General features: G+C 46.6%; 1 protein-coding gene across 1 annotated transcript in view; it reads left to right on the forward strand.

The window, feature by feature from the left end:
* LOC115175209 (intersectin-2) overlaps positions 1 to 13,345 on the forward strand; it is a 104,730-nt gene that overhangs the window by 82,533 nt on the left and 8,852 nt on the right. Inside the window, exons 14-19 of the mRNA XM_029734459.1 lie at positions 1,719 to 1,868; positions 4,070 to 4,210; positions 4,954 to 5,041; positions 5,191 to 5,330; positions 7,383 to 7,463; positions 8,998 to 9,137. Coding sequence (XP_029590319.1) covers positions 1,719 to 1,868; positions 4,070 to 4,210; positions 4,954 to 5,041; positions 5,191 to 5,330; positions 7,383 to 7,463; positions 8,998 to 9,137 — 740 coding nt within the window. The remainder of the gene's footprint in view (positions 1 to 1,718; positions 1,869 to 4,069; positions 4,211 to 4,953; positions 5,042 to 5,190; positions 5,331 to 7,382; positions 7,464 to 8,997; positions 9,138 to 13,345) is intronic.

Here is a 13,345-nt window from a genome sequence, read left to right on the forward strand (position 1 = left end):
CTCCACTACATCACTGGGTGAAACAGTCCTTATCTGGAGGTTTAGTGACTCCACTACATCACTGGGTGAAACAGTCCTTATCTGGAGGTTTAGTGACTCCACTACATCACTGGGTGAAACAGTCCTTATCTGGAGGTTTAGTGACTCCACTACATCACTGGGTGAAACAGTCCTTATCTGGAGGTTTAGTGACCACTACATCACTGGGTGAAACAGTCCTTCTCTGGAGGTTTAGTGACTCCACTACATCACTGGGTGAAACAGTCCTTACCTGGAGGTTTAGTGACTCCACTACATCACTGGGTGAAACAGTCCTTATCTGGAGGTTTAGTGACTCCACTACATCACTGGGTGAAACAGTCCTTATCTGGAGGTTTAGTGACTCCACTACATCACTGGGTGAAACAGTCCTTATCTGGAGGTTTAGCGACTCCACTACATCACTGGGTGAAACAGTCCTTATCTGGAGGTTTAGTGACTCCACTACATCACTGGGTGAAACAGTCCTTATCTGGAGGTTTAGTGACTCCACTACATCACTGGGTGAAACAGTCCTTATCTGGAGGTTTAGCAACTCCACTACATCACTGGGTGAAACAGTCCTTATCTGGAGGTTTAGTGACTCCACTACATCACTGGGTGAAACAGTCCTTATCTGGAGGTTTAGTGACTCCACTACATCACTGGGTGAAACAGTCCTTATCTGGAGATTTATTGACCACTACATCACTGGGTGAAACAGTCCTTATCTGGAGGTTTAGTGACTCCACTACATCACTGGGTGAAACAGTCCTTTTCTGGAGGTTTAGTGACTCCACTACATCACTGGGAGAAACAGTCCTTTTCTGGAGGTTTAGTGACTCCACTACATCACTGGGAGAAACAGTCCTTATCTGGAGGTTTAGTGACTCCACTACATCACTGGGTGAAACAGTCCTTATCTGGAGGTTTAGCGACTCCACTACATCACTGGGTGAAACAGTCCTTATCTGGAGGTTTAGTGACTCCACTACATCACTGGGTGAAACAGTCCTTATCTGGAGGTTTAGTGACTCCACTACATCACTGGGTGAAACAGTCCTTATCTGGAGGTTTAGTGACTCCATCACTGGGTGAAACAGTCCTTACCTGGAGGTTTAGTGACTCCACTACATCACTGGGTGAAACAGTCCTTATCTGGAGGTTTAGTGACTCCACTACATCACTGGGTGAAACAGTCCTTATCTGGAGGTTTAGTGACTCCACTACATCACTGGGTGAAACAGTCCTTATCTGGAGGTTTAGCGACTCCACTACATCACTGGGTGAAACAGTCCTTATCTGGAGGTTTAGTGACTCCACTACATCACTGGGTGAAACAGTCCTTATCTGGAGGTTTAGTGACTCCACTACATCACTGGGTGAAACAGTCCTTATCTGGAGGTTTAGTGACTCCACTACATCACTGGGTGAAACAGTCCTTATCTGGAGGTTTAGTGACTCCACTACATCACTGGGTGAAACAGTCCTTATCTGGAGGTTTAGCGACTCCACTACATCACTGTGTGAAACAGTCCTTATCTGGAGGTTTAGTGACTCCACTACATCACTGGGTGATCTTTCTCACTCTTTTTTTCTCTCTCTGTCTCTCTTTCTCTCTCTGTATCTCTCTCTCTGTCTGTCTCTGAATCTCTGTCTCTCTCTCTCTCTCTCTCTCTCTCTTGCTCGGGCTCTCACAGGCAGCGCAGCAGGAGCTGGAGCGCCAGCGGAGAGAGGACTGGGAGCGAGTGAGGAAGGAAGAGTTGTGGAGGACGAGAGAAAGAGAGCGGGAGGAGATCACTGTGCTCCGAGCCAAGAAGAAGAGTTTGGAGATGGAGCTGGAGGCTGTGGTGAGACAGATGGCCTAGCCGTTAGAGCGTTATTATTACAGACACACCACACACACACACACACACAACACACACAACACACACACACAACACACACACCACACACAACACACACACAACACACACACAACACCACACACAACACACACACACAACACCACACACAACACACACACAACAGCACACACAACACACACACACAACACACACACCACACACACACACACAACACCACACACACACACCACACACAACACACACACACACACACCACACACACACACACACAACACACACACACACACAACACCACACACACACACGCACACCACCCACACACACACACACACACACACACACACACACACACACACACACACACACACCACACACACACACACACACCACACACACACACACCACACACACACACAACACCACACACACACAACACACACACAACACACACACACCACACACACACCACACACACACACAACACCACACACAACACACACACCACAGACAACACACACACACACACACCACACACACACAACACCACACACACACACACACCACCCACACACACACACCACACACACACAACACACTCACACACACACACACACACAACACCACACACACACACACCACACACACACAACACCACACACACACACCACCCAAACAACACACACACCACACACAAACACCACACACACCACACACACACACACACACACACACCACACACACACAACACCACACACACACAACACCACACACACACACACACACCACACACAGCACACACACACACACCACACACACCACACACACACAACACACAACACACACACAACAAACAACACACCACACACGGTCGGCAGATGGCAGTGGGTCAGTGACTGAAAGGTTGGTATCCTAGAGCCGACAAGGTGAAAAATCTGTCGACGTGCCCTTGAGCAAGGCACTTAACCCTAATTCCTCCATGGTTGCTGTTGATAATGGCATACCCTGGCCGTGACCCTGGCCGTGACCCCACTCTCGTTGATAATGGTTGAACCTGGCCGTGACCCCACTCTGTGTTGATAGTGGCATACCCTGGCCGTGACCCCACTCTGTGTTGATAGTGGCATACCCTGGCCGTGACCCTGGCCGTGACCCCACTCTCCGTTGATAATGGTTGACCCTGGCCGTGACCCCACTCTGTGTTGATAGTGGCATACCCTGGCCGTGACCCTGGCCGTGACCCCACTCTGTGTTGATAATGGCATACCCTGGCCGTGACCCTGGCCGTGACCCCACTCTCCGTTGATAATGGTTGACCCTGGCCGTGACCCCACTCTCCGTTGATAATGGTTGACCCTGGCCGTGACCACACTCTGTGTTGATAATGGTGACCCTGGCTGTGACCCTGGCCGTGACCCCACTCTCCGTTGATAATGGTTGACCCTGGCCGTGACCCCACTCTGTGTTGATAATGGTGACCCTGGCTGTGACCCTGGCCGTGACCCCACTCTCCGTTGATAATGGTTGACCTTGGCCGTGACCCCACTCTGTGTTGATAATGGTGACCGTGGCCGTGACCCTGGCCGTGACCCCACTCTGTGTTGATAATGGTGACCCTGGCCATGACCCCACTCTCCGTTGATAATGGTGACCCTGGCCGTGACCCCACTCTGTGTTGATAATGGTGACCCTGGCCGTGACCCCACTCTCCGCTGATAATGGTGACCCTGGCCGTGACCCCACTCTATGTTGATAATGGTGACCCTGGCCGTGACCCTGGCCGTGACCCCACTCTATGTTGATAATGGTGACCCTGGCCGTGACCCCACTCTGTGTTGATAATGGTGACCCTGGCCGTGACCCTGGCCGTGACCCCACTCTATGTTGATAATGGTGACCCTGGCCGTGACCCCACTCTGTGTTGATAATGGGTGACCCTGGCCGTGACTCTGGCCGTGACCCCACTCTCCGTTGATAATGGGTGACCCTGGCCGTGACCTCACTCCGATGGTCTCAGGGGGAGATGGGACATGCAAAGAAACACATTCCAATTCACATGTGTATTAATGCACACTGGGTGAGATAGGACAGATATAAACACCCACCTAATTATTATTTTTTATTATTGCACCACACACACACACACACACAATTACATGAACCCCTGATTGGTGGTTGGTCTCCAGGGCAGCAGACACAAGCAGTTATCAGATGGTCTCCGTGACGCCCAGAGTAAGAGGCGGATCCAAAGAGCAGAGATTGATCTCATCAATCAGAGGAGAGATGGGCGTGCCTCCAAGATCAACGCCCTGCAGGCACAGTTTGAGGTCAGAGCCAATCCCTCCATCTGTCATCACTCCATCGTTCCATCTCTCCATCACCACCCCTCCTTCCCTCCATCACCTTCCCTCCTTCCCTCAATACCTCCTTCCCTCCATCACCACCCCTCCTTTCCTCAATACCTCCTTCCCTCAATACCTCCTTCCCTCAATACCTCCTTCCCTCAATACCTCCTTCCCTCCATCACCACCCCTCCTTCCCTCAATACGTCCTTCCCTCAATACCTCCTTCCCTCAATACCTCCTTCCCTCAATACCTCCTTCCCTCAATACCTCCTTCCCTCAATACCTCCTTCTCTCAATACCTCCTTCCCTCAATACCTCCTTCCCTCAATACCTCCTTCCCTCAATACCTCCTTCCCTCAATACCTCCTTCCCTCAATACCTCCTTCCCTCAATACGTCCTTCCCTCAATACATCCATCCCTCCATCACCACCCCTCCTTCCATCAATATGTCCATCCGTCCCTCAATATGTCCATCCCTCCATCTCTCTATCCCTCCTTCCCTCAATACGTCCCTCCTTCCATCTCTCTATCCATCCATCTTTCCTCTCTTCCCATTCCCAGCTTCCAATAATCTTACTCTTCTCTCCCTTCCTCGGGCAAAAATGCTTATTTGGTAGAATACATTTTACAGCAATTCTGGTACAGTACTATAAACACATGTCTCTCCTCTGTCCTCCAACACCAGAGGATAGTGGGTTACTATTGGTGTGTCTGTGTACGATAGGACTACCAGAGGAAACTGGTTCAGTTGGTTCCACAGCAACAGAGACTGACAGAGAGACTCAAGAACATGGGCTGCAACAACATCCCTGGTAAACACACGCACGCGCACACACACACACACACACACACACACACACACACACACACACACACACACACACACACACACACTGCTCTCAACATTCTCTCTACCTTGAACTCTGTGCTGATCTCCATGACCTCTGATCTGTGTTGGTAGCCGTGGCAATGACCTCTGTAGATGGCAGCGTTGCGGAGAAGGGCGTGGTCTGTCGGAGGCTGAAGGACCAATTAGACGCTCTGGAGAGAGAGACAACCGACAAGCTGGCCATGATGGACCACTACCAGCAAGACCTCAAGGTACCAGTACAGACCTTTACAGACCAGTACAGCCCAGTACAGACCACTACAGACTATACTTTTAGGAAGTTGGTTAAGACATCTACTTTGAGCATGGCACAAGTCATTTTTCCAACAATTGTTTACAGACATATTATTTCACTTATAATTCACTGTATCACAATTCCAGTGGGTCAGAAGTTTACATACACTAAGTTGACTTTGCCTTTCAACAGCTTGTAAAATTCCAGGAAATGATTTCATGGCTTTAGAAGCTTCTGATAGGCTAATTGACATAATTTGAGTCAATTGGAGGTGTGCCTGTGGATGTATTTCAATGCCTACCTTCAAACTCAGTGGCTCTTCGCTTGATATCATGGGAAAATCATAAGAAATCAGCCAAGACCTCAGAAAAAAAATTGTAGATCTCCTCAAGTCTGGTTCAGCAATTTACAAATGCCTGAAGGTACCATGTTTATCTGTACAAACAATAGTATGCAAGTATAAACACCATGGGACCACGCAGCCGTCATACCGCTCAGGAAGGAGACGCGTTCTGTCTCCTAGAGATGAACGTACTTTGGTGCGAAAAATGCAAATCAATCCCAGAAGAACAGCAAAGGACCTTGTGAAGATGCTGGAGGAAACGGGTACAATAGTATCTATATCCACAGTAAAATTAGTCTTATATCGACATAACCTGAAAGACCGCTCAACAAGGAAGAAGCCATTGCCCCAAAACCGCCATAAAAAAGCCAGACTATTGTTTGCAACTGCACATGGGGACAAAGATCGTACTTGTGGAGAAATGTCCTCTGGTCTGATGAAACAAAAATAGAACTGTTTGGCCATAATGACCATTGTTATGTTTGGAGGAACAAGGGGGAGGCTTGCAAGCCGAAGAACACCATCCCAACCGTGAAGCATGGGGGTGGAAGCATCATGTTGTGGAAGTGCTTTGCTGCAGGAGGGACTGGTGCACTTCACAAAATAGATGGCATCATGAGGGAGGAAAATTGTGTGGATATATTGAAACAACGTCTCAAGACATCAGTCAGGAAGTTAAAGCTTGGTTGCAAATGGGTCTTCCAAATGGACAATGACCCCAAGCATACTTCCAAAGTTGTGGCAAAATGGCTTAAGACCCGCCTGGAGACGGAGATCTCAGAGTCCAGGAGGCTGTTGGATGGAGAGGAAGGACCACAGCACCAGAGAGGTTAAGACCCGCCTGGAGACGGAGATCTCAGAGTACAGGAGGCTGTTGGATGGAGAGGAAGGACCACAGCACCAGAGAGGTTAAGACCCGCCTGGAGACGGAGATCTCAGAGTCCAGGAGGCTGTTGGATGGAGAGGAAGGACCACAGCACCAACCAACTGGTTACCAAGACAATCAACAAGAAGACCGCCGTGATCCGTCAGATCACTGATGGAACTGCCGTCAACAGACGAAAACACGAAGAAGAAAAAAACATCTCCCTTGTATTGTCCTCAGAATATGATCCTAATAATGACTAGTGAAAAACATGCTTCTTCCTTCCTTCCTTCCTTCCTTCCTTCCTTCCTTCCTTCCTTCCTTCCTTTATTTCGCTGCTTGTAGATTCCTTTAACTGTTCTTTTTCTCCCTCTTCTTTCTTTCTACACATCCTGTCCGTCCCTCCCTCCCTCCCTCTTCCCTCTCTCTCCCCTCCCTCCATCTCACCTCCCTCATGCCCTCCCTCTCTCCCCTCCCTCCATCTCCCCTCTCTCCCCTCCCTCCCTCTCCCCTCCCTCCCTCCGTCTCCCCTCCCTCTCTCTCTCCCCCTCCCTCCCTCCCTCCCTCCCTCCGTCTCCCCTTCCTCCCTCCGTCCTCCCCCCCTCTCCCTTCTCTCCCTCTCTCCTCCCTCCCTCTCTCTCCCTCTCTCTCCCCTCCCTCCATCCGTCTCCCCTCCCTCTCTCTCCCTCTCTCTCTCCCCTCCCTCCCTCCGTCTCCTCTCTCTCTCTCCCCTCCCTACCTCTGTCTCCCCTCTCCCTCTCCCTCTCTCTCCCCTCCCTCCCTCCATCTCCCCTCTCTCTCCCTCCCTCCCTCCTCCCTAGTCAGTCGATATGGATGACTGTGTTCTACAGTCTCTTCTCTCCCTGCTGGGCTGTCTCAGCCAACTCTTCCTCCTCATCAAGGTTATTCTTCTCTCCTTCTGTCCCTCCATCTGCATATTTCTGTTTATCCTTCGTTTCCTACATTAGACAACTTCCCTTCTTTTTCCTTGCTTTTCATAGTGATTCTTCATTATATCAGTCCCTCATAGTGATTCTTCATTATTATATCAGTCCCTCATAGTGATTCTTCATTATTATATCAGTCCCTCATAGTGATTCTTCATTATTATATCAGTCCCTCATAGTGATTCTTCATTATTATATCAGTCCCTCATAGTGATTCTTCATTATTATATCAGTCCCTCATAGTGATTCTTCATTATTATATCAGTCCCTCATAGTGATTCTTCATTATTATATCAGTTCCTCATAGTGATTCTTCATTATTATATCAGTCCCTCATAGTGATTCTTCATTATTATATCAGTCCCTCATAGTGATTCTTCATTATTATATCAGTCCCTCATAGTGATAGTATTACTGATTTATTCTTTGCTTAGTTTTTGTTTACATTTCGTTTCCATGTTGAGTTATAATACACACTGGTGGTTGTGTTGTGGATATGTTGTGTTTGTATGGTGGTTGTGTTGTGGTTGTGTTTGTTTTGTGGTTGTGTTGTGTTGTGTTGTGTTGTGTTTGTATGGTGGTTGTGGTTGTGTTGTGGAAGTGTTTGTATGGTGGTTGTGTTGTGGAAGTGTTTGTTGTGTTGTGGTTGTGTTGTGTTTGTGTGGTGGTTGTGTTGTGTTGTGTTTGTGTGGTGGTTGTGTTGTGTTGTGTTTGTGTGGTGGTTGTGTTGTGGTTGTGTTGTGGTTTGGTTGTGTTGTGGTTGTGTTGTGTTTGTATGGTGGTTGTGTTGTGGATATGTTGTGTTTGTATGGTGGTTGTGTTGTGGTTGTGGTTTGGTTGTGTTGTGTTGTGTTGTGGTTGTGTTGTGGTTTGGTTGTGTTGTGGTTGTGGTTTGGTTGTGTTGTGTTGTGGTTTGGTTGTGGTTGTGGTTGTGTTGTGTTTGTGTTGTGGTTTGGTTGTGTTGTGGTTGTGGTTGTGTTGTGGTTGTGTTGTGGTTTGGTTGTGTTGTGTTGTGTTGTTGTTGTGTTGTGGTTTGGTTGTGTTGTGTTGTGGTTGTGGTTGTGTTGTTGTTGTGTTGTGTTGTGGTTGTGTTGTGGTTTGGTTGTGTTGTGGTTGTGTTGTGGTATGGTTGTGTTGTGTTTGTGTTGTGTTATGTTGTGTTATGTTGTGGTTGTGTTGTGGTTGTGGTTGTGTTGTGGTTGTGTTGTGTTGTATTGTGGTTGTGTTGTGGTTTGGTTGTGTTGTGTTGTGGTTGTGTTTGTGTTGTCCCCCGTGTAGCTTAGCGTTTGCAACACCAGGGTAGTGGCTCGATTCCCACGGGGGACGAGTATGTAATCACTACTGTAAGTTGCTCTAGATGAGAGAGTGGCTGCTAAATGACCAACATGTGAATGTTGTGGTTGTGTGATGGTTATGTGATGTTGTATGATTGTTGTGTGATGTTATGTGATGTTGTATGATGGTTATATTGTTGTTATGCTTATGTTAGGACCTGAGGGAGCGGCAGGGGAAGCAGCAGGCTGTTGTAGAGGACCTCTGCCGGGTCAAGGAGCTGAAACTGAGAGAGATGGAGAGAGGGAGAGAGGAGGAAAGAGAGAGAAAGAGGAGGGGGGATGAAGAGACTGCCAGGTGAGTCAAAGACACACACACACAGAGAACACACAGAGAACACACAGAGAACACACAGAGAACACACAGAGAACACACAGAGAACACACAGAGAACACACAGAGAACACACAGAGAACACACAGAGAACACACACTGAACACACAGTGAACACACACTGAACACACACTGAACACACACTGAACACACACTGAACACACACTGAACACACACTGAACACACACTGACCATTGAATAGTTCTTCATTTGGTCGTCAGTTTTTTTATTGTTTTTATTTAACTAGGCAAGTCAGTTAAGAACAAATTCTTATTTTCAATGATGGCCTACCGGGGAACAGTGGGTTAACTACCTTGTTCAGGGGCAGAACGACAGAGTTGCCCCTTGTCAGCTCAGGGATTTGATCTAGCAACCTTTCGGTTACTAGTCCAACGCTCTAACCACCAGGCTACCCTGCCGCCTCGTCAGTAAACACAGCAATGATCTGTATTACCAAACAGCTCTAATTTTGTTTCATTGGTCTACAGAATATTTTCCCCAGGATTTATAAAGGTATGTTTTTGAGAAGTTCAATCAAGCTTTCTAGTGTCTCCTTCAGCAGTGGGGTCTTCCTATGTTTACCAATGACCAAATGAAGCATTCAAGGAAAAGAACACCCTCACTACAATCAATAATGGGCGAGGATCGATAGTGCTGTGGGGTTGCTCTTCTGCTACTGGGACCATGAAATCAGCAGATTATCAAGGTGTTTTGGAGTACAATGTTCAACTCAGTGTCCGAAAACTTTCTCTCTGTTGAAGGTTGTGGGTCTTCCAGGAGGACAATGCTTGTGGACTTCAATGCACAATACATCAGCTGTATGTGGCCAGGCAACAAAAAAAAACTTTCCCAGCTGAACCTTCATACCATAACCGCTACACACAGCCTACATCATTGTCACCGTATTTCCTAACATCATAGTCAATATCAAATCAAATTTTATTCTGCTCAGGTGCATCCTATTTCCATTGATCATCCTTGAGATGTTTCTACAACTTGACTGGAGTCCACCTGTGGTAAATTCAATTGATTGGACATGATTTTGACAAGCACACACCTGTCTATATAAGGTCACACAGTTGACAGTGCATGTCAGAGCAAAAACCAAGCCATGAGGTTGAAGTAATTGTTCGTAGTTCTCTGATACAGGATTGTGTTGGGTCACAGATCTGGGGAAGGGCACCAAAACATTATTCTTAAATTTAAGAAGTTTGGAACCACCCAGACTCTTCCTGGAGCTGGCAGCCCGGCCAAACTGAGCAATCGGGGGAGAATAGCCTTAGTCAGGGAGGTGACCAAGAACCCGATGGTCACTCTGACAGAGCTCCAGTGTTCCTCTGTGGAGTTGGGTGAGCCTTCCAGAAGGACAACCATCTCTGCAGCACTCCACCAATCAGGTCTTTATGGTAGAGTGGCCAGACGGAAGCCACTCCTCAGTAAAAGGCACATGACAGCCCGCTTGGAGTTTGCCAAAAGGCCCCTAAAGACTCTGTCTGATGAAACCAAGATTAAACTCTTTGACCTGAATGCCAAGGGTCACGTCTGGAGGAATCCTGGCGCCATCCCTATGGTGAAGCATGGTGGTGGCAGCACTTGCCAGGATCGAGGCAAAGATAAACGGAGCAAAGTACAGAGAGATCCTTGATGAAAATCTGCTACAGAGTGCTCAGGACTTCAGACTGGGGCAAAGGTTCACCTTCCAACAGGACAATGACTCTAAGCACACAGCCAAGACAACACAGGAGTGGCTTCAGGACAAGTCTCTGAATGTCCTTGAGTGGCCCAGCCAGAGCCCAGACTTAAACCCGATCTAACATCTCTGGAGAGACCTGAAAATAGCTGTGCAGCAACACTCCACATCCAACCTGACAGAGCTTGAGAGGATCCTCAGAGAAGAATGTGAGAAACTCCCCAAATACAGGTGTGCCAAGCTTGTAGCGTCATACCCAAGAAGACTCGAGGCTGTAATTGCTGCCAAAGGTGCTTCCACAAAGTACTGAGTAAAGGGTCTGAATACTTATCTAAATATAGTATTTCAGTTTTTTTATACATTTGCAAACATTTCTTAACCTGTTAGGGCTAGGGGGCAGTATTTACACGGCCGGATAAAAAACGTACCCGATTTAATCTGGTTATTACTACTGCCCAGAAACTAGAATATGCATATAATTATTGGCTTTGGATAGAAAACACCCTAAAGTTTCTAAAACTGTTTGAATGGTGTCTGTGAGTATAACAGAACTCATATGGCAGGCAAAAACCTGAGAAGATTCCAAACAGGAAGTACTCTCTCTGACCATTCCTTGGGCTTCTTGGCTCTGTTTATTGAACATTTAGGATCTTTGCTGTAACGTGACACTTCCTACGGCTCCCATAGGCTCTCAGAACCCGGGAAAAAGCCGAATGATGTAATTCCAGCCGCTGGCTGAAAAACTTTAGCGCCTTTGGTAAGTGCTCTATCAGGGGACCATCAGACTGAGGCTCGTGCACGAGGGGATCCCATGTTTTTACTTTCTCTCTCTTTGAACGTAAACACGCTTTCCCGGTCGGAATATTATCGCTTTTGTACGAGAGAAATGGCATAAAAATTGATTTTAAATAGCGGATGACATGCTTCGAAGTACGGTAATGGAATATTTAGAATTTTTTTGTCACGAAACGCGTCGGGCGCGTAACCCTTATTCACCCTTTCGGATAGTGTCTTGAACGCACGAACAAAACGCCGCTATTTGGATATAACTATGGATTATTAGGGACCAAACCAACATTTGTTATTGAAGTAGAAGTCCTGGGAGTGCATTCTGACGAAGAACAGCAAAGGTAATAACATTTTTCTTATAGTAAATCTGACTTTGGTGAAGGCTAAACTTGCTGGGTGTCTAAATAGCTAGCCCTGTGATGCCGGGCTATCTACTTAGAATATTGCAAAATGTGCTTTCACCGAAAAGCTATTTTAAAATCGGACATAGCGAGTGCATATAGGAGTTCTGTATCTATAATTCTTAAAATAATTTGTGAGTAATTTAGTAAATTCACCGGAAGTGTTCGGTGGGAATGCTAGTCACATGCTAATGTAAAAAGCTGTTTTTTGATATAAATATGAACTTGATTGAACAAAACATGCATGTATTGTATAACATAATGTCCTAGGATTGTCATCTGATGAAGATCATCAAAGGTTAGTGCTGCATTTAGCTGTGGTTTGGGTTTATGTGACGTTATATGCTAGCTTCAAAAATGGGTGTCTGATTATTTCTGGCTGGGTACTCTGCTGACATAATCTAATGTTTTGCTTTCGTTGTAAAGCCTTTTTGGAATCGGACAGTGTGGTTAGATTAACGAGAGTCTTATCTTTAAAATGGTGTAAAATAGTCATATGTTTGAACTTGAAGTAATATAATTTCTAAGGTATTTGAATAACGCGCCACGGGATTCCACTGGCTGTTGAGTAGGGTTAAAACCTGTTATGGGGTATTGTGTGTAGATTGATGAGGAACAATAGACAATTTAATACATTTTAGAATAAGGCTGTAACTTAAATACCTCCCGAATGCACTGTAGCACTAACACATTAGTAAATCATGCGGTACAGTTAGCAAGCACTTTAGCAGTTACATCGTCGGGCCCCAGTGGCAATAAGTTAATAAAACCAAAAGCTTACCTTGACTTGGAAGAGTTCCAGTGTTGGATAGCCATAGCCAGCTAGCTAACATAGCATCCCTCTCTGTTTTAGCCAGGTGTTTCAGTATGCTAAACTAACTAGCTAAGTAAGTGAAAGTGAAAAAAATTATACAAAATATAGCTAGTTCTCTCTCTCCCCCTCTCTCTTGCTTGTCCTTCATTTTTGAGGAAATGTATTTGTTCAAACCTTCTCCCTCTTTGAGTCAACTACTTGCCACATTTTACTCACTGCAGTGCTACCTAGTTGTAGCTTATGCTTTCTGTACTAGATTCATTCTCTGATCCATTGATTGGATGGACAATTGTCAGTTCATGCTGCAAGAGCTCTGATAGGTTGGAGGACATCCTCCGGAAGTTGTCATAATTACTGTGTAAGTCTATGGAAGGGGGTGAGAACGAAGAGCCTCCTAGGTTTTGTATTGAAGTCAATGTACCCAGAGGAGGACGGAAGCTAGCTGTCCTCCGGCTACACGATGGTGCTACCCTACAGAG

This window comes from Salmo trutta, chromosome 35 (genome assembly GCF_901001165.1).
Source record: "Salmo trutta chromosome 35, fSalTru1.1, whole genome shotgun sequence".
Taxonomy (NCBI): domain Eukaryota; kingdom Metazoa; phylum Chordata; class Actinopteri; order Salmoniformes; family Salmonidae; genus Salmo; species Salmo trutta.